This window comes from Oncorhynchus mykiss, chromosome 7 (assembly GCF_013265735.2).
Source record: "Oncorhynchus mykiss isolate Arlee chromosome 7, USDA_OmykA_1.1, whole genome shotgun sequence".
Lineage (NCBI taxonomy): Eukaryota > Metazoa > Chordata > Actinopteri > Salmoniformes > Salmonidae > Oncorhynchus > Oncorhynchus mykiss.
Genome location: NC_048571.1, coordinates 40,114,850 through 40,142,525, shown reverse-complemented (window position 1 = coordinate 40,142,525; position 27,676 = coordinate 40,114,850). Strand labels below are relative to the sequence as shown.

The 27,676-nt window shown below is 41.4% G+C and overlaps 2 protein-coding genes across 16 annotated transcripts in view; both read left to right on the top strand.

Moving 5' to 3' along the window:
• Positions 1 to 7,228, top strand: part of LOC110527741 (neuron navigator 1) — a 139,973-nt gene extending 132,745 nt beyond the window's left edge. For 14 of the 15 annotated variants that reach the window (XM_036983230.1, XM_036983226.1, XM_036983235.1 and 11 more), the window contains 4 exons: positions 583 to 779; positions 1,017 to 1,135; positions 1,523 to 1,732; positions 2,110 to 7,228. In XM_036983230.1, coding sequence (XP_036839125.1) covers positions 583 to 779; positions 1,017 to 1,135; positions 1,523 to 1,732; positions 2,110 to 2,199 — 616 coding nt within the window. In that variant the 3' untranslated portion in view covers positions 2,200 to 7,228. The remainder of the gene's footprint in view (positions 1 to 582; positions 780 to 1,016; positions 1,136 to 1,522; positions 1,733 to 2,109) is intronic. The other variant, XM_036983231.1, reaches the window with a different exon arrangement.
• Positions 7,229 to 8,052: 824 nt separating this feature from the next.
• On the top strand, positions 8,053 to 26,939 carry LOC110527740 (myosin-binding protein H). Its single transcript, XM_021609217.2, has 12 exons — positions 8,053 to 8,377; positions 11,730 to 11,867; positions 12,837 to 13,004; positions 14,915 to 15,003; positions 15,237 to 15,432; positions 17,136 to 17,275; positions 17,542 to 17,701; positions 20,563 to 20,699; positions 24,827 to 25,019; positions 25,573 to 25,632; positions 26,391 to 26,427; positions 26,548 to 26,939. Exons 1-10 carry the CDS (start codon positions 8,122 to 8,124, stop codon positions 25,605 to 25,607), a joined length of 1,512 nt encoding a protein of 503 aa, XP_021464892.2. The 5' UTR covers positions 8,053 to 8,121; the 3' UTR covers positions 25,608 to 25,632; positions 26,391 to 26,427; positions 26,548 to 26,939.
• The last annotated feature ends 737 nt before the right edge of the window (positions 26,940 to 27,676 follow it).

Here is a 27,676-nt window from a genome sequence, read left to right as displayed (position 1 = left end):
TCACCGATCTACACACTACCCCATCATGACAAAGTGAAACATTTTTTTTAAATGTCTGCATTGGCATTGAAAATATAATCTCATTTACATAAGTATTCACACCCCTGAGTCTAAACATGTTAGAGTCTTTCTGGTTAAGTCTCTAAGAGCTTTGCAAACCTGGATTGTACAATATTTGCACATTCTTTAAAAAAATTGTCAAGCTCTGTCAAGTTGATTGTGTATCATTGCTAGACAGCCATTTTCAAGTCATGCCATACATTTTCAAGCGGTTTAAGTCAAAACTGTAAATAGGCCACTCAGGAACATTCAATGTAATTTTGGTAAGTAACTCCAGTGTATATTTGGCCTTGTCTTTTAGGTTATGGTACTGTTGAACGTAATTACACTTTGACATTATGGTGTATTATTTGTAGGTTAGTGACACAGAATTTCAATTTAATTCAATTTTAAATTCAGACAATAACACAACACAATTTGGAAAAAAGAGGTGTCAATACCTTCTGAAGGCACTGTATGTATTAGAAAAGTACTTTGATACATACAGTATAACCTGACCTTTGACCCTCTCCTGACCCCAAGGATGGTGACCTTCTCTAATAATGTGGAGCCAGCCAATGGCTTCCTGGTGCGTTACCTGCACAGGAAGTTGATGGAGGCGGAGGACGAGAGGAGCCTGGCCAACGAGGACCTCCTCAGGGTGCTGGACTGGGTGCCCAAGCTGTGGTACCACCTGCACACCTTCCTGGAGAAACACAGCACCTCTGACTTCCTCATCGGTAGGAAAACATTCTGTTGTAACTGGGAAATAATACACAAATATAAAGTTAGGTTACACTTTAATTGGATAGTCCCCTGTGGATCTACAGATCTAAAGCTACATACTATCCAAATAAAGTGATATAAGTAGTTACTAGAGATCTGATTCTTGTCCATGGCCACAGACTGTGTATTTTGATTTGATGTGGTCATTAATATTATTTATTCTCTCTCTCTTGCGCTCTCCCTCTCTCTAGGCCCGTGTTTCTTCCTGTCCTGTCCTGTGACTGTGGAGGAGTTCCGCTCCTGGTTCATTGACCTTTGGAACCTCTCCATTATCCCCTACCTGCAGGAAGGAGCCAAGGATGGCATTAAGGTCAGACAGGTTTTACTGTCCTGGTAGATGAATTATAGCCTGGTCCCAGATCGGTTTGTGCTGCATTGCCAACTCCTATGGTCATTGTCACGTCAAACAACCAGATCTGGGACAAGGCTAGGTGAATTGCAGGTAAAGTAAATGGATGGAGCAAAGATCTTGCAAGGAATAACACTCACACTTCTCTTTTCAAACTAGCACTGATTTTGCTGATAACTTCCTTAGAGGAAAAATTGACTTACTATCACTGTGATTTGTAGCTGTCTCACCTAGCTGTCTCACCTGTCTAATGCAATAACTGTAAGTCTCTCTGTATAAGAGCGTCTACTAAATTACTAAAATGTTAAATGTGCTCGGAGTATGACGTATTGTGGCTTTGTGCCACAGGTGCATGGTCAGAAGGCGGTATGGGAGGACCCAGTGGAGTGGGTGAGGGGCACCCTTCCCTGGCCCTCAGCCCAACAGGACCAGGCCAAGCTGTTCCACCTGCCTCCCCCCAGCATGACCTCTGGAGGCCCAGGCCAGCCCAGCGAGGCCTCAGCCAGGCCTCTTAATAAGGAGACCCCACCCAGCTCCATGGACACCCTGGACCCTCTGGTGAGACACTCGACTTCCCATATTTGTACCATGGGGTATACAACTGTTGTCCTGGAGGTCCCACAGTGTGTGTATGATTTTGTTGTGGTCCAGCAACGATACACCTGATTCACCTACTGTGATAGTGGTCAAATTTGAACAATGTGATTTGTTGATTAGTTGAATCAGGTGTGCATAGCACGAGCTGGGCTGGAGCAAAAGCCTGTGGTACCTGATTCCCAACCCTGCTGTAAGGTCTTCTCTGGCCTCGTCTGTATCTCAATTCTATTACTGTATGTCCTTGGAAGGCATCGTTGTCACAATACTGTACATTATATAGAGTTAATTTGAAATGATTCACCTGTTCTGACCATTTCCCCCTCTGTCTGTTGTTCCAGATGGCTATGTTGTTGAAGTTGCAAGAGGCAGCCAACTGCATTGAATCTCCGGACAGAGAAACAATGGACCCCAGCCTCCCTACATTTTGAACGTGAACTTCAACTGTAGACTCAAAACCTAGCCCTTCAAATAGCCCCTAAATATTTACCCCTATGTGAGCTCTAGTATACACAGTTCATAATATTCAGGAACAAAAACTCCAATATAGTTTTCTGCTCCTTTTGGACCTTATCTTTAATCTCCGCAAACAACAATCACACTACATATGGTTGAATGAGAAGCCATTTTGTTTTGATGTTTTGAAATTGTATTCAATCATGCCAAGTCATACCAACATATATTATAGTGAGAGAAAACATTTTTGATTTCTTGAACTAGAGGTTATATTCACAATACACATTATAAAGTCTCTCTTTCTTTACTGAAGCCTTCTCTCTATCACTGCTACCCTCGATAGAAACAGGTGCTAATTATCGAGATAATAAGTATCACTCTTACTTTAGAAATGAATCCTCATCTCTCATTGGTCTAAGCAGGTGAGTCTTCCAACAGCAAGTTCAAATGACAAAATAGCACCATTCTTGCTTGTCAACTTTTGCTCAGCAACAGCAACATGGCCTGCAGTGTGCATGTACAATTAAGTCAGTTGGAGACCCCGTTTTGTGCTTATCGGAAAGAGTATGGCGGCATGTTGTATGGCTCGTCAGGTTGAATAGTCCTGGTCCTGAATACATATCCATCAATCAATATTTGAAGGCCAAATCTTAGACATATGCAACTCTTTATACATAACCAGGTGAACTTGTTTTTGACTCTGTGACCAAACATACTGAATGCCTTAATAAATATATTCCTTATGATAACCTCAAGATGAACAGCAGTATACAACAGTGGTGCTTTGCTTCATAACCATCGCCTCAGATCAGAGTAGTGAGTGCCAGGACATTGACTTTTTGCCCCCCACGCCTAGTTCAGTGCAGTCCTGCACAGGTCAGTTTATTTTGGAGCCGCACCCGCTCCCGTCCACATCATTTCCGAGCCTCACCCGATATCCGACATCAGGACAGATTTTCCTCTGCATAGAGTTGTTTCCGAGAGACGATCCATGACACTCCAAATGACATATATTTGTTTGACTGTTTTTATGACTCCAGAGTAGTAAGGGAGAGGGGGATACCTAGGAAGTTGTACAGAAATGCATTCAACTGAGGTGTGTCTTCCACATTTACCCCTCAGGCTATTCCCATTCCCTGCAGGAATTCATTTGTCTGTTCAATGTTTGGATAAAATGAAACCATGCCATGAATTAAGGCCTATGTTCTTATTTTCACAATGCAATGCGGCACATTGACAACTCACATCGCTTTGAACAGGATCCTATTTAATTAGCCTTCTTCTTACTTGACGAAAGCCTATAGCCGACATAACAAAACAATACCTTTACATTCAAACGTAAGTAAACATTTCCCATAACTGAATAGGCTGTAGGCTGCAAAAATAGCCAGTAGGCTATTGGCTACTCAAACGTTTACCAGCCTCATAGGACCAAACTGTATATGGCCTGTGTATGGTCTAAATAAATGAAAGCCTGAATTATTGTAATAATGAACTTATATTAACTGAATTAACATAAACAAATACCTGCTTGCACTTTTGCAGGCTGTGTCCATACCGGGTTGTTGTCCTTGTCCACATGGACTCCAAAATCCTTCCAGACCGGGGATTTCAGTCACGCAGCACCTGTTTCCACGATGGTGTATTCCACCATCACAACCGTTGATAGGAAATGTGTTCATTCCACCCGCCAGCTGATTTATATATTTTTTTTTTGCAGGTCAACTGTGGGTAGTTCAGGGTTGATTTTAATGTCACTTAACTATATTTGAGGGATAAACAATGTGTTCCAGGTAGTCTAGATGGTGGGGATCAGGCTTTCACGGTCAAGTGAAGAAAACAGGGTTGAACAGAGCAGCACACGGACACATGGTTATTTCCTTATGGTTAATATCTTTGCTTATCATTCATTGCAAAATGACAAATGCTGTCCACTCTAACCAACACATTTAAAGATGTCATCAGTACATACTACATTTCAGCTTCTGTGGTACTAGTTCCTCATTTAGTTGCAAGCAGCATACATTTGAATTAATTTGACTGAACTGACATACAGACATAGATTTGAAATCCAACTATCCGTTTGAAGATAGAAGGCCGCGCCAGCACTACCAACATATAAAATCAGGTATTACTGAGAAAGTTTTTTTTGGGGGGGGGGAATAACGCATAAGCAACTACTATTTGCTTCTGGCTCAGATATTGCTTGGCTTTTATTTTGAATATGGTGAGGTATGGTCTAATCTATTCCACGACATGATTCGGTATAGTTAATTTTGCTCAATGCTTTATTTCCAATATCGATTTCAGTTATTTTATCTACACTAGTCGCATGGCGCAAATGCCTAATATGCTGATCCAAATACTTTACTGTAATCTTGCATGTTGACAGTCTAGTGTGGGGTCAGAGCATAAAAGTGCTTAAAAAAGAATGTACACGTGGATATTTTACTCAATGTGGTAGCCGTATAACATCGCAGAACATTTAGGTGCTTTCGAAAATAGCCTTTTCCCAAAGCTACGGTCTCATTCCTTGTAGAAAACATGTATTTGGGCATATTACCAAGACCCCGGGGTGAGTTGAACATCATTATTTAGAGTTCTCTGTTGCACTCCACAAATCCTTTTCGTCAGACACAGGTTTAACTCTGCTATTAATAACAGTCTTTCATCCACTGTAGCAACCAATGGTGCTCTCCCCTCTTTTTGACTGGTACTATTGCTTTGCTCGCCTTTGGTTTTAGGTTATGACCTTTCAGACACACAGCATAAAACAGAATAATCATCTGTTTGCGCATAGCAATGATCAAGGACCATTTCCCACTTCGGAGGCATGGAACATAGAAAGATCGGTTGATCAAAACAAGATAGAAGTCAAAGACGATGTACATCTTTGTATAATGGGGTCACTTTAGAGTATAGTGGGTTACGGCAGTGCTCTCAAAAGATACAACTGGCCATACTGGCTGATGCTGAAACAATGTAGGAGAATCAGTCTGTGTTTTGGGACTCTATAATCCCTTTATAATAAGTCACCTGTGTATAAAGTGCCATTTAATGTCAGATTGCTTTCTTTGTACAACGGTTATCACAACAGAAAGAAATGGTGCACACTGTCACAAGGTCATTATTAAGCAGAGTGCAACTAAACCACCGCGATGAAGTTAAAACATGGTACATTCCCTTTTTACTTCAGTTTTTTGGTATGCTTTTGCATCAAACTGTAAAGCGACTCCATCTGATGACTTAAAGCGAATTGCTTTTGCTGCCTTGTGTGGTCACATTTTTACAAATTGAAAGGAATCCTTGAATAACCATATGTGTGAAAAGATGCCCCTTTGGCCAATCCATTTCACAATGACACCATGGCTGCGTTTACACAGGCAGTGCAATTCTAATCTTGTTGCCTAATTAGTGTAGAAAGAGTGGATCGGATTGGCCAAACGACCAATAAGAGGAAAAAGATCAGAGTTGGGCTGCCTGTGTTAACTCAGCCTACTAGACCCATATGAACCTTCTGTCATCTTAATGATTAGCCTCATTAACAACTGCATTGTTTTACCATTTAGAAGAGTATATTATACCCCGTATCTATGTATGCAAGCAAACAAATGCCATTCTGCTCGTTCTTCATCTCATTCACTGGTCGTTGTGGCTGTTGCGCTGTCGTGCTGTGTGTTTTGCTAACTATCTTTTGTATCAGGACTATGCAGCAACTTCTACTGGTGTTGGCAATTAGAGAAAAGAAAACGGTCAAAATTGTTCTGAAAGCTTACAAACCCAGTCTTGCCCCAGTCTTGCAGTAAGTTGGACCAAATGACGATTATGAGATAGTTTTCCAGGCAGGGTTTGACTATGCCTTAATGTGAATTTTGATGCAAGTGTTGCATTGAGACAGAGTGAGTATGTAACCTTTGACAATGGAAGGGATGCTTTGTGTCAAACCTTGGTCCCACAAGACACCACCTGACCTTGAATTGGTGGGAAAAACCTGGGCTTTAGCTCAGTGGGCTAACATACAGGGTAGCCTAGTGGTTAGAGCGTTGGACTAGTAACCGGAAGGTTGCGAGTTCAAACCCCCGAGCTGACAAGGTACAAATCTGTCGTTCTGCCCCTGAACAGGCAGTTAACCCACTGTTCCCAGGCCGTCATTGAAAATAAGAATTTGTTCTTAACTGACTTGCCTGGTTAAATAAAGGTAAAAAAAAAAAAAAAAAAAATACCCTTGTGGCGCACAGGAAACCCGGGTTTGAACTCAGGTTGGTCACATGAGGGATATAATGTGTAGGTTATAGAGTTTGTTGTCCAAAGATTTAGGCCTGTATTGCAGTTGGGCACAATTGAAATATTATCTAAGTTCATAGTTCAACATAAAAACTTGATTTAAAAAAAAAATCTAAGATAAATCAACATTTTTTATATCAGGGTCTTCAAAAAATCTTAAACAAATCTGAAGTTCTTGGAAATGAAGTATTTCCACTCGAAGGCCAATACAGGTTGCTGAATAGTCATAATTATTTTGCAAAGCTTGTTACTGACTCACAATAAAAAAAATACAAAAACTGTAATAATGGTATCTAATGTCACTGACGGGCAAATGTGATGGATTTTTAAATGTTGTAAATGCATGCCAAATGAGTGTGTGAACAAAATATGTAATAGCATCAACGTATTGTTAGGGGTTCATTCTATATAGAAAATGCTTTTTCTTTTTAATATGCTGATATTTGATATTTCTTTTTCTAAGGAATCCTTTGTAAAATTTCATTTATCTATTTTGTACAGGATTTCATAATTGTAAACATTTGTACATAGTTCTGCATACTGTATGCGACAACAATCATTAAGGAAAACAAATAACTCCATAAAGGCCTATTACAATAATTCATAACTTATCACTCCAAAGTTGAGCCCAATACATGGAGAGGTAGGCATGCTTCTGAAATGACATTTTCATCCACCTATCGCTGTTCGTTCCAGTCAATAAAATCATGTCATATATGATTTGTCTCATAATTGCGAAAATACTTCCTTTGAAAATGATGAATACCATTTTGCAATCAAAGAGTGCTTGAGGTCTTTAAGAGCGGTCCGTGCACATTTGGGTTGTGGCCTAACCATCATATCTGTGTATATCATAGTAATTTATCAGAACAAACACAGCAGTGAACTGGAAACGGAGTGAAACACAGGGTAAACCCCCTGCTCACCTAGGGGTGTCAAAATCATTTTGGCCCCCAGGGGCAGCATTCGTTCTTCATCAAGGTCCGAAGGGCCACACTGAAAAGTGGTTATATTTCCTTGCCGTCAAAATTTGTGAAAATTAGTTCTCTATCGTTTTTGGAATATAAAAATACTCCCTGACTGTCTAGCTTTCATTTCAGTGATTATTAGCTAGCTGGAAACAGTCAAGAAACTGTATGGATGTACAGTAGGTCCATTATCAGTTCAACATAGTTTTGATTTGGTTTTATTCATTTTGTAAATGTATTTAGTTCACCCCCCCCCCCCCCCCCACACACACAGATTTTTTAAATATATATAAAGCATTTATATAGATATATTTTTCACAAACCACCCGCGGGCCGGATTGGACCCCCTCTCGGGCCTAATGGTCCCTATTCTTACTAGAGTTAGTGCTATTTGGAATCCTTGGTACGTCCCTACCCTGAATCGTAACTTTAACCATTTTAACATTTCAACTTCAACGGGGTAATGAAAGTGTTGGGATGTCCCTACTAGGTCTATAATAAGGTCCAAGATTCAGTCAAGTATCTGTTACAGACAATTCCTTAGGGGGTGGAGTCTGGGACCACTGTCTATATAGCCTGCCACTCCCTCTAAAGTGATGACTCTTTGAGGACTTACTGACTTTGGGAGTAGCAGAAACTGCCACCATGCCTGCGAAGCCTGCCCCTATCAAGAAGGCATCCCCGAAAGCGCCTGCTCCTAAGAAGGAGGAAGCACCTGCCCCTGCACCCGTGGAGGCGGCTCCTGCTGAAGTTGCTCCCCCTGTCGAGGTCGAAGCTCCACCGGCAGAGGCTGCCCCTGCCGAAGCAGCTGCCCCTGCCGAGGCTGCTCCAACCGAAGAAAAGGCTCCCGTAGAACCCGCTCCTGAGCAGCCCAAAGCACCCACACCCCCTCCTCCAAATGGTAATGCAATAATGCTCCATGAAATGAGCCTCGGTTGGGCTTTTAGCAGAAACACATGGGCTACTTTGTCAATTATGTCATTGATCTCCTCTCTGAATGGATGAGCCATGGTGACGTTTGTTTGGTGCGCAAGGGGCATACTTAACATTTTCATAAGTTCCCAGGAGTGCTAAAACTAAACGTTGACATGATTTGTTAATGGGTCTTTATCATTTACCCAATACTTCAATGGAGGTCATGGATCTTATGCCGGTCCCTTTGCCACTGGGTCTCTCCAAGAGCCTTCTATAAATAGCCTTACCATTTTTGGTCCAAAATGTAACTAACTCCCATTGTGCACCGCCAAAACCCCTGCAAAAATATTCCGTCACGTGACGTGTATTCAGAGAGAGTCTGTTCTTCCACATAATTTGGTTAAAAAAATAAGCATTCGTCCATGATTGATTCATAAGAGAAAACGATAAAGCACTGACGCCCCTACTTTTGAGATAGGCCTGAGGACTCATTACGGAAGACTTTGCAGAAGAATCATTGTGGGCTCCATGACGACAAGCCTACAATGTGTTGTGCAAGTGGTTGTGTAAGGCAGGGGTTCCCAAACTCGAGGCCCCCCTTCTTGCATCGGGGAACAATTTTGTGGTGGTGGAACTCAGTCCGTCTTTAAACTTACTCTTGAAAGTCCCCACAGTTTAGGATCCACTGGTGTAAGGCTCTTGATAGCCTGACTACCTAGTCAAGTATTGCAACTGCTCGATATCTCACTGTATACTGTTAATGAGCTATTGATTAATGGTGATTCAGTGGACACCAAAGTTCTATCCTTTGTGTATCTTTGCGCGCACCCTGATCCCCTGGATAAAGCATTGTGCTCGGCGGTAGGCTACTCTCTAATGGTTCAGGAAGTAGCTTACATTGTGTGTCTTCAAACATAATAATCCATCCAGGAATAACACCACTATAGTCAACAGCTAGCAAACTAACATACCATGTTACCAAACCTTTAACGTCAGCTGCTCTTGCTGAAGAGGCTCCTTCCCCACCTGAAGTGCCTGTTGAGCCGCCTGCTGAGCCAGAGGGTAATTCATGCATCACAATGCTGACAAGGCATACTTGATTTAGAGTGCATTCACTACATCATATATGTTTCAAACTATACTGAACAAAAATAATATAAAACGCAACATAAAGTGTTGGTCCCATGTTTTGTGAGCTGAAATAAAATGTCACCGAAATTTTCCATATGCACAAAAAGCTTCTTGTGCACACGTATTTACCTCCCTGTTAGTGAGCATTTCTCCTTTGCCAAGATAATTCATACACCTGACAGGTGTGGAATATCAAGAAGCTGATTAAACAGCATGATTATTACATAGGCACACCTTGTGCTGGGGGACAATAAAAATGTGCAGTTTTGTCACACAACACAATGCCACGGATGTCTTAAGATTTGAGGGAGCGTGCAATTGGCATGCTGACTGCCGGAATGTCCACCAGAACTGTTGCCAGAGAATTGAATGTTTTTCTCTATCATAAGCCACCTCCAACATCGTTTTAGAGAATATGGCAGTACACCCAACCAGCCTCACAACTGCAGACCACTTGTAACCACGCCAGCCCAGGATCTCCAAGTCTGGCTTCTTCACCTGCGGACAGCTGATGAAATGAAGGACTCTATCTGTCTGCAATAAGCTCTTTGCTGGGCCTACGCTGAGGCACCATCCAAGGGTAAAGCCAAGAATAACAGATGTTTGTTTTGACTAGGCTACTTAACCTCTTTTACTGTAAGTTCTTGATCTCTACTCGTGTACGGGTACTTCCTGTCCACATAACATTCTGCAACATCTTTTCATTTTGTAACATCTTTTGAAATGTTTAGTCAGCTTTAGTCAGCTTTTGCTCTAAACGCCTTGCTAATGTTTAATTAATAGCAGCCACCTCCACTGCTGCAGAGGAAGGCACCCCCGCTGCTGATGCTGAGGTTGTTGCCCACCCTGATGGTAATAGGCTCACTACCAATCCATAAAGAGCCAAGGGACTTCATCATATGCCACTTAATACGGATTTTCCTGTTTAGAATGATGGTAAATCACTTTTGACTAACAGCACTAACTTACGAGTGGCACAGCGGTCTAAGGCACTGCATCTCAGTGCAAGAGGTGTCACGACAGATCCTGGTTTGATTCCAGGCAGTATTAGGGTTTGGCCGGGGTAGGCCGTCATTGTAAATAAGAATTTGTTCTTAACTGACTTGCCTAGTTAAATGGAAAAAAAGAGCTAGACGATCTCAATGATAATTGGGCATTTTGCCCATCCTTGAAGGTATGGCCTTATTTTCATGGTCCCTGATCTGTTTGTGCTGTCTGTCTTGCCAACTCCTCTGGTCATTATCTTAAGAGTTAACAGATCTGGGACCAGGCTCTTATGTTATTTGAACTAATTCATTAGATGAATCTCTAACATTAAACACTAGCTGATGCTGCTGCAGCTACAGGTGCCTCAACCACAGAGGGAGATGCCCCTGCTGCTGAAGGAGTAAACCCTGTTCATGTGAAATGGATCAATTATAACTTCACATCTGAATTCCAATCCACTCCAATACGGGATCATGAGAAGGTATAGTTAGTTTGGTATACATATAATGCATTCAAAGGTTTTTCCTGTCCATGTGACCTGACCAGGGGAACACTCCGGGCCCTAGTTAAAGCCTAGTGCACCTTAGCAGATGGAATAGGTGAAGACTGTTTTCATCTCTCTACTGCATGAACAAAGAGGAGTTCAGTAATGGAATTGGATGGCATTGGAATGGATTCTAGAACACTGCTCTCATACCTACTGCCTCTGACCTTTTATGTAAATGCACATTTAACATCAGCCGCTGCTGCCGACGCAGCCTCCGTTAAGGAACCCCCAAAACACCTACCCCCCCCCCCCCCCGCCCCCGACCCAAAGGTAAACCAACTCGACAGTCAGAGGAAAGATTGGTCAAACCGTTACGGAGCTCTTCACACATTCTCCTATTACATTTTTAAAATAATTGATATGATAACCCAGTATCGTGTCCTCCAAGTTTCAAGTTGTACAGTGTCTGCATTATTTTTGCATTTCTAAACAATGTGGAGCCCTTAATGCCATGTTTCCGTTGATATGATAACCCAATTAGGCTAACTATTTCCTCTTAGGGTTAGGGTTCGAGTTGTACATTGTCTGAATTGTGTTAGCATTTCCAAACTAATTAGAGCCACATTACTTTGTTTTTGATTGATAATGTATAATCCAATAGGGCTAATATTTAATCTCACTTCCGAGTTGTACAATGCGTTGTCTGAATTGTGTTTGCGTTTCCCAACTGTAGAGCCCACCAGTGAGCCCTTGGAAGTGACAGTGGACGACAAGAGCGACACTTCAGTGACCATCACCTGGAGGCCTCCAAAGACCATTCCAGCCAACTCTGGCCTGGATGGGTACACTGTGGAAATCACCAAGGAGGGAAGTAAGTTATTCAAGCCCACTACCTTAACTAACCTTGTCCAAGATCTGTTTGTGCAGTCTTGCCATCTCCTATGGTCATTGGCATGACCAATCTGATACCAGGCTACTATTTGACTACTAAGTTCTTTGAATGTTATGTTGTCCCATTGGATGTTGTACATCTCTGATATGCTTGTAAGGTAAAATAGAGAACTAACCACAACCTTAGAAAAATGTTTATCAATTTGTTTTACCTAACACCATACGATGTGGCTAAGTTCCACTTTAAGCTGTTGCCATTTGAAATTATATTATTTGAGCTGGACAGACCTATCAGTTGCACCTGTCTCCTGCATGTCACTAGATGATTTATACTGTACCTAACCTCTCCCTATAAGGAGAGAGGCATTACTGGCGGTGCCATGGACTAGCTGGTGCCTGCTTTTAGATCACAACCTTCTGCTAATGTCAGTAACAGACTCAAGTCAAATGGCAGCGAAGAAATCATAGTAATGCAACTGCACATTTCACCTTGCAAATGTAATAATGCACCTGGAAAATTTGAACGTATGATATTCTTATTCATGAATCTCCTTAATTCATCCATTTAAAAATATGTTTTTGGGCCCAGATAAGAAGGTAAGTCGTGGCAATACTTTCCATCCAAGTACTTCCCCTGATTCTCAGTCACCACTAGAAATGTCATTTATTGAAATATGTGTCCTGTAGTTTACATTTTCGATCAGTGAAGAACTGAAGATTCTCTATATCTGTATCAGTGTTTCTTTATTGTCCCTGCCTCTTTCACCTTGCTGTCTGCTCATTGTCTGAACATAAGGTGTACCTTGAAGGTCATGAACTGAGCTATTAGCTGATACTTATTGTCCTCACTGTGATCACTCTCCTGCCACAGTTCTATTTTGTCCTCCATGTTCTATGTCTCCTGCCACAGTTCTATATTGTACTAAGTTTGTTCACTTTCCTGTCACAGCTGAAGACTGGAAAGTAGCCAACGAGGATCTGACCGTGTCCTGCCGTTATGTCATCAAGAACCAGACTACCGGTGACCGTCTGCTGATCCGGGTGGTTGCTGTAAACCCTGGTGGCCGCAGCCCCCCTGCTACCATCGCTGACCCTGTTCTGGTCAAGGAGGTTGGGGGTAAGCAAAGGCTGGACAATAGTCCTCACTCACAAACAGCCCTTAACTACTGTACTTCAGAAGCATGCCATGGTCCATTTCTTCCAACCAGCAGATGTGTGGGTTTTCTTCCATGGACTTCATGTAGACAGTATTGTATTATTGGGACGGCAATAAGAGCAAGTCCAAACTGTTTGCGGTGGGCGGTGTCAGACTTTATCGTTGAAATGCCTTTTAAAAGAGCTGACGTTGAAACAGCTAGGGAGAAACGGCTCCGCTTGATTTCAATCTCAGATATCCAACGGCTGTTGTCACATCCCTGGCCCGTTAGATTAATGCAACTGTGGCCTTCCGAGATTGTTGCCACCAAGAGTGGGGTAGAGATCCTTGGTCTAAGCTCCCCATTTGTAAAAGGATAAATGTACTACCTCCGACACCTTTTGGGTGCATGTTTTCACCTGTGTCTTCTTACTTTGTCTACTTTTTGTTTTCCTCAATGACAACCGTTAATGGTTAGTCAAGCCTCTTCATTTACAGCAATCATCCTGGAAGCAAGTGAATGTACTGTATACAGTGGCCCTGGATTTTGTGTTTTATCCAGAGTCCGATGTTCTGAATATACGGTAAAATAGTTATATCAAAACCAAAGTAATTGGTAGACCTACGTTTTTGTTTTTTTTACGAGAGTTGATTAAAACATTATTTATGTAAGCAAGGATCAGCAAATGTGTAATGGAGAATTTTAGTGGAGGGTAATGAAACCTGAACCCCAAGGACTCATACAGGGACTGGCCGACCCCCAATCGGAGTGCCACAGTCCCTGTACCACAGTCCCACTGTCAAACTTAGCCATTGGTCCACCAATAAAAGCATCTGGTTTACCACACAATGGAACGACCGCTAACTTTCCCACAAATCCTTGGAAAAATAGTTGGGACGTGTCTGCTATTAACACGGATTCAATTCGGAAGGTTTGGCATCAAGTTGACTCCCCGGTCCGAATGCGTGCTGGAGAGGTGTCAAGCCAACCCATGTAAGAGCGATGGAAACAAGTGCAATCTGTCGAGGGGGGTGGGGATGGGGGACATTCCAAAGTGTCCACTCTACACAGAGGGGGTGGGGACAGGGGAGGGATCTAACGTCTCATATGCCATCTAAGTCCTTTGAGACGACCAGGGACCCTGTGTTTATTTTGAAACATGCCACAGACTCTGACGGGGACAACGCAGTTCTCTTTTGACCTGATCGCCGCATAAGGAGCGTCAAATCAGGACACTCCACGGAGAAACACACCTAATTCTACCATGCCCATTCCCCAGTTGGTTAATTGTTTTGCTTTAAATACATTTTCTGATAGCAGCACATATTTCTGCCTAGAGCACTAGTGCATAGGTTTGTATGAGTGCAGGTGTTCAATTATATGAATATGAGTTATTTACAAATGTAAACCATTCTGTCCATGTTTTAACACAGTAAGCCGTTGGCTGTGAATGGTGTGTTTGTGGGGAACCCTATGGTCTTGGAGAATCTACAGTGCAGTTGAGTGTGATTCTTACTGCAGCCTGTTTAACAGTGTGGGCTGGGGTAACTGTAGATCTACATCATGTGTTGCGACATGGCATGAGTTCACATGGGACCTATTTAGAGCTCTGGTGAGTGACACTCCGCTAGACTCAGCAGGTGTTTGGTTCCCACCAAACTAGATCTGGTCTGGATGACTGGAGTACAGGAGAATCTGTCTCGAAGCTGAAGGTACAGAGAGCGGGTTTTGAGGAAGTTGATTTTTATTCTTTCAGATACACATACAATTGCTCGCTCTGAAGTATCTCTGAAGTGTCCTATCCATTGTGTGGGTCACAGTTTCAGAGTCATTTTACTTCTTTGAACAGGTTGATTATTATTATCCGTAAACTATTTTTTTCTGTCTGTAGCTCGCCCCAAAGTCCGCCTGCCTCGTTTCCTGAGGCAGAGGTATGTCAAGAAAGTCGGCGAGAAGATCAACCTTGTCATCCCCTACTCTGTGAGTTTGCATTATGAGATGGGAAGGCCTGAGAGTGTCTAAACCACATGACCTGAGCAGGACCAAAACCATTGGGCCCTAGCTATAGGCTACAACTATGGGCTAGAGGTTTTTCACATGGTCAGAAAAGACTCCTGGCACTAATGATGTGAAATGACTTGATGTTGTAGCATGTGTCCATACAGATGGAAGCTAAGGTAATTGATTGAGCCTTGTGTTCTTTACTTTCCTAGGGCAAACCTAAGCCAGTGGTTAGCTGGTTAAAGGATGGACAGCCCCTCGACTCCAAAAGGGCCAACATCCGTACATCTGACAGAGACAGCATCCTGTTCATCCGTCAAGCAGAGAGGGGGGACTCTGGCTCATACGAAATGTCCGTGAAGGTGGACGACTTTGAAGACAAAGCTGCTATCATCATCCAGATTATTGGTCAGTCAAATTCTATTAGACTATCCAACCTTCTTTTAATTTCCAAAACAGATGATGACACAACATTAGCCTGTCAAAAAAGACAGTTGAAGTCAGAAGTTTACATACACTTAGGTTGGAGTCATTCAAACTCGTTTTTCAACCACTCCACACATTTCTTGTTAATTAACAAACTATAGTTTTGGCAAGTCAGTTAGGACATCTACTTTGTGCATGACACAAGTAATTTTTCCAACAATTGTTTACAGACAGATTATTTCACTTATAATTCACTGTATCACAATTCCAGTGGGTCAGAAGTTTACATACACTAAGTTGACTGTGTCTATAAACAGCTTGGAAAATTCTAGAAGATGATGATGTCATGGCTTTAGAAGCTTCTGAATGGCTAATTGACATCATTTGAGTCAACTGGAGGTGTATCTGTTTATGTATTTCAAGGCCTACCTTCAAATTCAGTGCCTCTTTGCTTGGCATCATGGGAAAATGAATTTTTGGAGAAATGTCCTCTGGTCTGATGAAACAAAAATAGAACTGTTTGGCCATAATGACCATCGTTATGAAGCACGGTGTCACGACTTCCGCCGAAGTTGGCTCCCCTGCCTGTTCGGGCGGTGCTCGGCGGTCGTCGTCACCGTCCTACTAGCCACTACCGATCTCTTTTTCGTTTGTTTCGTTACTCTGTTGTATGGTGTTTTGTCGTGCATATATTCTCCGGACTATTTTGGTCCTGTGTTTTGGGGCTGGTTAATTGTATGAGCCCTGTGTGCTGGCGTGACCGTTTGTGCGCAGGAGAATAAATTGACACTCTACTGAACCCTGCTCTCTGCGCCTGATTCCACCCACCACTCCTAGTATCTTGTGACACACGGGGGTGGCAGCATCATGTTGTGGGGATGCTTTGCTGTAGGAGGGACTGGTGTACTTCACAAAATAGATGGCACCATGACGAAGGAAAATTATCTGGATATATTGAAGCAACATCTCAAGACATCAGTCCGGAAGTTAAAGTCTGGTTTGCAAGTGGGTCTTCCAAATGGACCCAAGCATACTCCCAAAATTGTGGCAAAATGGCTTAAGGACAACAAAGTCAAGGTATTGGAGTGGCCATCACAAGCCCTGACCTCAATCCTATAGAAAATTTGTGGGCAGAACTGAAAAAAGCATGTGCGAGCAAGGAGGCCTACAAACTTGACTCAGATACACCAGCTCTGTCAGGAGGAATGGGCCAAAATTCACCCAACTTATTGTGGGAAGCTTGTGGAAGACTACCTGACATTTTTGACCCAAGTTAAACCATTTAAAGGCAATGCTACCAAATACTAATTCAGTGTATGTAAACTTCTGACCCACTGGGAATGTAATGAAAGAAATAACAGCTGAAATAATTAGTTCTCTCTACTATTATTCTGACATTTCACATTCTTAAAATAAAGTGGTGATCCTAACTGACCTAAGACAGGGAATTTTTACTAGGATCAAATGTCAGGAATTGTGAAAAACTGAGTTGAAATGTATTTGGCTAAGGTGTATGCAGACTTATGACTTCAACTGTAGTTATATTTTGGTCATCACTAGGGCCAGGAGTTGTTTCTGGTCAGGTCTTAACTGATCTAGAGAGTGATTAAGTTTTTTGTGAGTCTACTGATACTAATGATGCAACCCATATTGAACCATGTATCTCGGTGCTTGCTCTCCCACAGAGTTGCCTGGGCCACCAGCCAGCATTAAGATTGTGGATGTCTGGGGATTCAACGTTGCTTTGGAGTGGACCGTACCCAAAGATAATGGTAACACAGAGATCACAGGCTACACTGTCCAGAAAGCTGACAAGAAGACCGGGGTGAGAAACCCTCTTGCTTACCATACAGTGTCATAGTGAATGACATACTGAGTCATTCACAACTTCTGTAGCCCTCTCATCTACACAATTCCCATTGATTCAGCAGCAAATATATTCCCTGTAATCAAATACAATCCCCCAAAATGTTATTTAAAAGTACATCTCAGTATACTTTACACCAAAAAATTGTCTTCCAAAAGAAAATACAATATGTGTAATAACAAGCCATTGAAATGTTATTAATACTCATATGGTCTCTTGCTCAGGACTGGTTCAACATTTTGGAGCACTACACCAGACTAAACGCCACCATCTCAGACCTCATTATGGGCAACACCTACACCTTCAGGATCTTTGCAGAGAACAAGTGCGGACTCAGTGAGGAATGTGCCGTGACCAAGGGAGAAGCCACCATTGTGAAGGAGGGTGAGACACTCTCCATACCACCCTTTAAAAAAAAAGTCCCTTACAAATAGAAACATGAGAAAATCACACGTGAAAATGACATTTATTTATTTATTTATACGGTATATATATATATACAGTATATATATATTTATATACCAGTTATATACCAGTCAAACTAATTCAAGGGTTTTTCTTTATTTTTTACTATTTTCTACATTGTAGAATAATAGTGAAGACATCAAAACTATGAAGTAACACATATGGAGTCGTATACTAACCAAAAAAAGTGTTAAACAAATCAAAATATATTTTAGTAGCCACCCTTTGCCTTGGTGACAGTTGTGCACACTCTTGGCATTCTCTCAACCAGCTTCATGGGGAATGCTTTTCCAACAGTCTTGAATATGCTGAGCACTTGTTGGCTGCTTCTCCTCTGTGGTCCAACTCATCCCAAACCATCTCAATTGCATTAAGGTTGGGTGATTGTGGAGGGCAGGTCATCTGATGCAGCACTCCATCACTCTCCTTGGTCAATTAACCCTTACACAGCCTGGTGGTGTGTTTTGGGTCATAGTCCTGTTGAATCAAATGATAGTCCCACTAAGTGCAAACCAAGATGGTAAGGCGTATTGCTGCAGAATGCTGTGGTAGCCATGCTCGTTAAGTGTGCCTTGAATTCTAAATGAATCACTGACAGTGACACCAGCAAAGCACCCCCACACCTCCTCTATGCATCTCACAAAGACACGGCGGTTGGAACCAAAAATCTCTAATTTGGACTCATCAGACAAAAGGACATATTTCCACTGGTCTAATGTCCATTGCTCGTGTTTCTTGTAGTCTTCCTTTCCTGTGGCGATCCTCATGAGAGCCAGTTTCATCATAGCGCTTGATGGTTTTTTGCGACAGCCCTTGAAGAAATGTTTAAAGTTCTTGAAATTTTCCAGATTGACTGACCATGTCTTAAAGTAATGGTGGACTGTCATTTCTCTTTGCTTATTTGAGCTGTTCTTGCCATTAGATGGTATTTTGCTAAATAGACCTATCTTCTGTATACCTTGTCACAACACAACTGATTGGCTCAAATGCATTAAGAAGGAAAGAAATTCCACAAATTAACAAGTCACACCTGTTAATTGAAATGCGTTGCAGGTGACTACAGTACCTCATGAAGCTAGTTGAGAGAATGCCAAGAGTGTTCAGAGCTGTCATCAAGGCAAAGGGTGGCTTGATTTCCTAAACACTGTTTTGGTTACTACATGATTCCATATGTGTTATTTCATAGTTTTTATATCTTCACTATTATTCTACAATGTAGCAAATAGTAACAACTCTGGAATGAGTAGGTGTGTCCAAACTTGACTGGTACTGTGTATATATATTTTTACATGCCATTTTCATGAGTCAGATACATGGTTTTCAGACACATGAACAAATCATATGTAAAAAAAAATAATAATAATGTGTGAAAAGCAGACACATTGTTTTCAGACATGTGAAGTTTAAAATGGATTTTCACATGACTCAGACACATTTCCCTGTTTCTCAACATTTCACATGTGATTATATAAGTTTCACATGTATGCTTTTATAACTGGCAGGATTAGAACCCAGGTGTCCAACGGGAGATGCCAATGTCTTTACCATTTGACCATGAGGGCCAACACTATTTAGAAGTCGTAGGCGGGGCTACCTCATCACGTGACCATTAGCAACCATGACCGACTCATGTCCGCTTTTCACATTATCAACAATAACAAAAAAATGTAATCGAGTTTATCACAGGATTTGCTGTGATTAATCGCAAATTCATAGTTTGCTCAAGTTGAGTTGTCATTTTAGATTTTTGTTTATACAAAAAACATTACATGAACATTGTTGTTCGGATTTTATCCAAAGTAACGGTTAGCAAAATCAGGTAAATTGTTTAACAAACTTAGTTTAACCTCAAAGTCAACTTGTTTTGACATTGCTGATTTTAGCTATATAGACTCATGTATTTTGGATGTTTTCAGTGTATTTTAAACGCTTTCAGACATTGCAATAAGAAAATTGAGCACAAAAATGATTTCAGTTAATGACTTTGGTTAACTGATTAACTTCGGCAGTGCTAATTTTGACATGTTAAAAAGGATAAATAAGGAGACACGGAGCGCTAGTTTCTCAGTTCTTTTCACTAAGCTTCTTCCAACAATCAGTGATCAACGTATGAAGGAGAGAGGCGTGTGCATGCAGCTGTAACACTCCGAATTGATGGCTAAGAATAAGAAATTATACCGTTTAACACACTTGAATGATTATTCACAGAATGCCATTAAATAATGAGCAATTCCATATGTGGAAACATTTCTACCGCAACATATTACCCCACTTTTTTCACATGTGAGGAGAATAAACACCATTTCACTACACGTGACAGTTAGATTTTCACATAATTGTTTTTTTACATGTGAAACTGCTAATTCAATTTTCATGTGATAGATTTTTTGGATGTGAACTTGAAATTCTACATTCGAATGGGAGTTCTTCACGTGAAACTGCATATCCGATTTTCACATTACATATTTACAACGTGAAACAGCAAATTTCACATATGCAACTGCAATTCACATGTGATGTGAATTTTTTTTTCTTCTCACATCTGAAAGGTGGTGTTAACTTGTGAACTCTAAAAGTAATAGTGTGAAAATACGGTTTCATGTGAAATTTAAGCTCAACATGTGAAAACAGCTATTTCACATGTGAAAATGCTAATTTGACATGGTTTATAAACGGGTCCCCCACAACGTTAGAGAATGTTAGAACGAGTGGAACAATAAAGTCTTCTTGTAGTTGCCCCCATTTAGAACCTAATCCATGCTTGTCTCATTATTTTTCAGTTATTGACTACAAACCTACCCCGTTCGTGGAGCATGACTTCACCGAGGCTCCCAAGTTCACCACTGTTTTGAACGACAGGTCCACCACTGTTGGCTACAGCACCAAGCTGCTGTGCTCTGTGAGGGGATGCCCCAAGGTAAAACTTAGGTTGTTAATGAGGTTGTAACTGTAGGTTGTTAATGAAATGGACACCTGTCGGCCAGGCTAGCAGAACTGCATTTGTTAAGGATACCCATTAGCCAAGGCAGCAGCTTCTCTTCCTGGGGTCCAGCAACATTAAGGCAGTTATATATTATTTAAAATATTACATTAACACTTTTCACAGCACAGTAAGTGTGTGAACTCAGGCCACTACTTTACTACCACATAAATACAATACAAAATCCATGTGTACGTGTGTGTAGAGTGCATGTCTTATGTGAATGTGTAAACGTGTGTGTGTCTCCACTGTTCCATAAGGTGCATTTTTAACTGTTTTAAATCTGATTCTACTGTTTGCATCAGTTACCTGATGTGCACACACAGACACAGACACACAAAGTCTATGGAAGGAGGGTTTTTTTAGTCTCTTTGTTAGCCTCCTGCATATTTTAGGCTGGGTATCTGTATAAGCACTTTGTGACAACTGCTGATGTAAGAACGGCTTTATAAAAAACTATTTATTGATTGATGTCTGAGCCTCCAGCTCAGCCTGTCCCCTTCCCTCCCACCAGATCCACTGGGTTGCCAGTCCCCAAAGCAGAGCAGCATTTTTATTTAACCTTTATTTAACCAGGCAAGGCAGTTAAGAACAAATTATTTACAATGAAGGCCTACCCCGGCCAAACCCTAACGACGCTGGGCCAATTGTGCACCGCCCTATGGGTCTCCCAATCACGCCCGGTTGTGATACAGCCTGGAATCGAACCAGGGTCTGTAGTGACGCCTCTAGCACTGGGATGCAGTGCCTTAGACCGCTGTGTCACTCAGGAGTTGAACATGCAGCTCCGTATAGGGTTAGGTTATGATAGTCTCCCTCTGAGCGGAACCTTGGACTCCTAGCCGACTGGGCCGTAGTGGGTGTGTGGCAGAGAGGAGGGGGTGGAGGGGTCAGATGTGTTACATTCCTACCCTGAGGGGATCATGGGGGGCCTTTACACTGACCCTTACAAAAGAACAAGTCAAATTTGCAGTTTCATATGTTGAGCTGAAATTTAAATATTACATTTAGACTTCACATGTTAACACCACCTTTTCACATTTGAGGAGAACAACATGTTTTCACCTCACGTGAATTGCAGTTTCACATGTGAAAGTTAACATATAAAATTGCAAATTTCACATTTGAAAAAAAAATCTCACTTTGAAATGTAGAATTGCATTTTCACATGTGAAAACATTCATTTTTCGTTTCACATGAAAATCTTACTTTCACTTGTGGAATTGCAGATTCACATGTGGGGTTGAAATGATATTATTCTCCTCACATGTGAAAAGATGGTGTTAACATGTTGCAGTAGCAATATTTATTTTGTGCATGACACAAGTAATTTTTCCAACAATTGTTTACAGACAGATTATTTAACTTATAATTCACCGTTTCACAATTCCAGTGGGTCAGAAGTTTACATACACTAAATTGACTTGAAAATTCCAGAATATGATGTCATGGCTTTAGAAGCTTCTGATAGGCTAATTGACATAATTTGCCAATTGTGGGTGTACCTGTGGATGAATTTCAAGGACTACCTTCAAAATCAGTGCCTCATTGCTTGACATGGAAAAATCAAAAGATATCAGCCAAGACCTCAGAAAAAAGAAAATGGTAGACCTCCATGTCTGATTCATCCTTGGGAGCATTTTCCAAATGCCTGAAGGTACCACTTTCATCTGTACAAACAATAGTACGCAAGTATAAACACCATGGGACCTCGCAGCCGTCATACCACTCAGGAAGGAGATGCGTTCTGTCTGCTAGAGATGAACGTACTTTGGTGCGAAAAGTGCAAAGAACAACAGAAAGGACCTTGTAAAGATGCTGGAGGAAACGGGTACAAAAGTATCTTTATCCACAGTAAAACGAGTCCTATATCGACATAACCTGAAAGGCCACTCTGCAAGGAAGAAGCCACTGCTCCAAAACCGCCATAAAAAAGACAGACTACGGTTTGCAACTGCATATGGGGACAAAGATCTTACTTTTTGGAGAAATGTCCTCTGGTCTGATGAAACAAAAATACAACTGTTAGGCCATAATGACCATCGTTATGTTTGGAGGAAAAAGGGGGAGGCTTGCAAGCCGAAGAACACCATCCCAACCTTGAAGCACAGGGGTGACAGCATCATGCTGTGGGGATGCTTTGCTGCAGGAGGTACTGTTGCACTTCACAAAATAGATGGCTTCAAGAGGAGGAAAATTATCTGGAAATATTGAAGCAACATCTCAAGACATTAGTTAAAGTTAAAGCTTGATCGCAAATGGGTCTTCCAAATGGACAATGACCCCAAGCATTCTTCCAAAATTGTGGCAAAATGGCTTAAGTACAACAAAGTCAAGGTATTGGAGTGGCCATAACAAAGCCCTGACCTCAATCCTATAGAACATTTGTGGGCAGAACTGAAAGTGTGTGCGAGCAAGGAGGCCTACGACCCTGACTCAGTTACACAAGCTCTGTCAGGAGGAATGGGCCAATATTCACCCAACTTATTGTGGGAAGCTTGTGGAAGACTACCCAAAATGTTTGACCCAAGTTAATCAATTTAAAGGCAATGCTACCAAATACTAATTGAGTGCGTGTAAACTTCTGACCCACTGGGAATGTGACAGAAATAAAAGCTGAAATAAATAATTCTCTCTACTAATTACTCTGACATTTCACATTCTTAAAATAAAGTGGTGAGCCAAACTGACCTAAGACAGGGAATGTTTACTAGGATTAAATGTCAGGATTTGTGAAAAACTGAGTTGAAATGTATTTGGCTAAGGTGTATGTAAACTTTCAACTTCAACTGTATGTTACCATCAAAATAAAGGGCTTAATTTCCCCCTAGAAACCAACATAGGCTTGGCTATGTGATGTTCCTTCCTTTATAGGGGCATTTAATTGATTGATCATAGAGGTACACTACAAAAGTATGTGGACACCCCTTCAAATTAGTGGATATAGCTATTTCAGCCATACCTGTTGCTGACAGCTGCATAAAAATGAGCACACAGCCATACAATCTCCATAGACAAACATTGGCAGTAGAATGGCCTGTACTGAAGAGCTCCGTGACTTTCAACTTGGCACTGTCATGCCACCTTTCCAACAAGTCAGTTTGTCAATTTTTTTGCCCTGCTACAAACGTAGAGTTTCATTGGAAATGAACGTAAATCTGGTGTATCAAAACGAAAATGACGCTGTTGGTGTGATCGACGCGTTAGATCACCTTGCGCAATGCCAAGCTTCGGCTGGAGTGGTGTAAAGCTCGCCGCCATTGGACTCTGGAGCAGTGGAAACGCGTTCTCTGGAGTGATGAATCACGCTTCACCATCTAGCAGTCCGACGGAAGAATCTGGGTTTGGCGGATACCAGGACAACGCTACCTGCCCCAATGCATAGTGACAACTGTAAAGTTTGGTGGAGGAGGAATAATGGTCTGTGGCTGTTTTTCATGGATCGGGCTAGGCCCCTTAGTTCCAGTGAATAAACATTTTTTACCCTATAGTATACAATGAGATTCTAGATGAATATGTGCTTCCAAAGTAGTGGCAACAATTTGGGGAAGGCCCTTTCCTGTTTCAGCATGACAATGCCCCCATGCCCAAGCAAGGTCCATACAGAAATTGTTTGTCGAGATCGGTGTGGAAGAATTTGACTGGCGTGCACAGAGCCCCCACCTCAACCTCATCGAACACCTTTGGGATGAATTGGAATGCCGACTGCGAGCCAGGCCTAATTGCCCAACATCAGTACCTTAGTAATGCTGAATGGCAATCTTGTGGCTGAATGGAAGCAAGTCCCTGCAGCAATGTTCCAACAACTAGTGAAAAGCCTTCCCAGAGTGGAGCAGCACAGGGGGTACAAACTGCTGTTGTAGCAGCAAAGGGGGTACAAACTCCATATTAATGGCCATGATTTTGGAATGTGATGTTCGACGAGCCATGTAGTGTATGTCCCCTTTGCGATGCGCTGATCATTGTAGGATTTTAGTATCGTGCATAGTAATACATGCTCCAAGTACACGAAAGCTGAAATAAACAATTGATATTAAACGTATAAATCGCATATGTCATTGCAGCCTAAGATCATGTGGATGAAGAACAAGATGATTCTCAACAACATGGACAACCCCAAGTACAGGATGATCAGCACAGGGGGCATCTGCACCCTGGAGATCCGTAAGCCTGGCCCATACGACGGTGGTGAGTATGTCTGCAGAGCCGAGAATACACTGGGGAAGGTCGACACCGGCTGCAAGCTGGAGGTCAAAAGTAAGTTGTTGTGGTGTCTTTTTTTTGTCTTTTCCTGCTAGTACTATCTCTTCTAGTAGGATAACTGCTTTGTTGAGAAAATTGTACTTACTATGACTGTGGTATGTGGTTGTCTCAACTTAAGTAACTAACTGTAAGTCTTTCTGGATAAGAGCTTCTGCTAAATGACTAAATTATCAAATGTAAAAGTAAATTAATTTCGAACACCCTGGGCACACTCGGCTTGAATCAACATTGTCTCCACGCCATTTCAATAAAATTACATTAAATCAACGTGGGATAAAAGTTGAATTGATGTCTGTACCTAGTGGGAAAGTGCTTTCTCATACATGGTTTTACCCGAGGAAGAAGTCTCGCAAAGTATGAAGCGAGTTCATCTATAATATAGACCATGCTTTTGTAATCAAATGTATTTCTACTTTTAGTGGTGTTATATATTATTCATTATCCATGCAAATTTAGACACTCGATATTTGCTGTATTTGAAATCAGGCTGTGTGGAAATATTGCCATTTGTTCATGATCACTAAATGAATTATATTTACCTCAACAGAGCCTTTGCATGCAGACACTGACAAAGACGAGTAGGAACAGTAAATGCACATGCATACAGGTCAGTCACTCTTATTGGCATGAATAAGGTTTCATGTGGCAAATGGGCTTCAATTTACAAGGCCCGAATTCAGAAGTTGACTGAATTAATAAATAAAAGGCCACTTTGTAACAAAATATACTTCTTTAATATCTTTATTAAAATAAATAAATATCCATCTTGGCATTTCATCTGCTTTGACTTTGGTCTTATTGGAGAGAGAGTTTATATGTACCCATATTATCACCTAAAATGTTGCACCAACATTTATTTTAATATGTACCAAAGTCTATTTGAGTCCTGGTGTGACGTACATATTCTCCAAGGCTGGCCTTACATGGTGAGCCCTAAAGTGGGAGGTGGAAAGGTGGCCTCTGCAATCGCAAGGGTCTGAGTGCTAGTCCTATCTGCTGCTCATAAAATAGTCCTGTAATGGCTCCATATACAGTGGAGTTGCACTCAGTTGGGGGACGACATAATTTCCTTGACTCGGCATAGCGGGCCCATTAGGGACCAGCGAGACACTGCAATTTACTACCAGGACCCACAGCATTGCAAGCAGCTTTTCACCCACCAAGGTGTTGAGTATCCCCCGTGGAGATTCAATCAGCTCTATTCACTTGCAAAAAAAACATGTTTTTGTGTAATATGAATATTTTAAACTGGCTGCATTTTTTTTTTATGTTATACATTTTGTAGACCTGCTACTGCAGTTCTAACCACCACAGTTGGCTAAATATGGCATGTGAATTGACACCTGTTCTTTACATCTGTTACAGTCCCAAATTAGAAGCGGAATGAGGCCTTTACAAAAAGGTGAGGTGGTCTTTATAAGCTCTTTATATACTTTCTCTCTTTTGATGTGAAATATGTCGAGACAGTCAATAACTTTCGGTGAGTTTTAAAGTTATATATATGCCACTTGTTTTTCTATAGGATGGTTCTGGATGCTGGAAAAAAAAAAACATGTACATATGACTGACTGGAGAGAACAAACAATGAAATGGTTCATGTCTACAACCGCTGTATCCTACCCTTTCCTATATTTATGAAGATTTTGTTTTTGTTGCCTTTTATTTATTTTTCTTCCTTAGTACTCTCTGGTATAGAGTTCATATCCATGTCCACAACCAACTCAGATGTCAACAACTGTCTGTCACATTGTAATTCTGAATAGGTCTCCATTATATAGAGCAAATCGATTGTTACTGATTGGAGATTAAAGATGTAAAACCTCGGAATGTGTTACAATATTTTGATTTAATGCCTTTCTTTTGTTGAATAAACCTACAATTGAATAAACCTTCTCTAACCTGAAGTAAAAATGACAACGGGTCGATCGAAACATTCTGTACTTATTGTGGAAGAGAAAGTTATGGCAAGGCCAGCAGATTATATAATATACAGTATGTGTATGTGCAATACACAGTAGTCGCTCTTTAACTTGTTTATCACATGACATGATCTGATATTACAGTGGCATTTTATGGGTTGAATCCAAGCTGATCAGGTATCAGTCTACACACTGTCCTGGCACTCGATTACTCTCCTATGAATCCAGCCAAGAAGAATACAGAACTGAAAAAAAGAAAACAGGGCAACAACACCCCTGCTAAATCAAGAGGCAGAAGAGCGTGTCCACACTTGGGCACTTTGGCTCACACACAAAAAGGTACAAGTGTAGCAACAGTATGACTGGCCCTCCAGCGGGCTATGTAACTGTCTCATCCTCACACAGTCATGGAGTTATTGGCATAGTGATAAGAGGCTGTGATGCCAGAGATATGTAGATTGTTGCCAGTGATGACAATATGAAGCATTTGGATATGGTTGCTGGATGACATTATGTCTTTAAGAGAGAAGGAGAGAGAGAGGTGACCAGTGTCTGAAAGCATGGATGGTACAAGAGAACCACTCAACAACACCTCCCTCTAGTGTCCTTACTTGGAAATGACAACGGTAGAGGCTATTTCTATTACAGTGAACCCTCAGTGCAACATCTAGTTTTGATTTACGTTTGGCTGAATTGTCAACTAACGTGAAGTCACCATGTTTTTAAGGTTAA

Bases quoted from the DNA above. Each gene is read 5' to 3' on its own strand.
- LOC110527740 (XM_021609217.2), top strand. From the start codon at position 8,122: ATGCCTGCGAAGCCTGCCCCTATCAAGAAGGCATCCCCGAAAGCGCCT. The intron at 15,433-17,135 runs GTCAGTCAAATT...GCTCTCCCACAG, and splicing joins TATCATCATCCAGATTATTG to AGTTGCCTGGGCCACCAGCC. The intron at 20,700-24,826 runs GTAAAACTTAGG...ATGTCATTGCAG, and splicing joins CTGTGAGGGGATGCCCCAAG to CCTAAGATCATGTGGATGAA.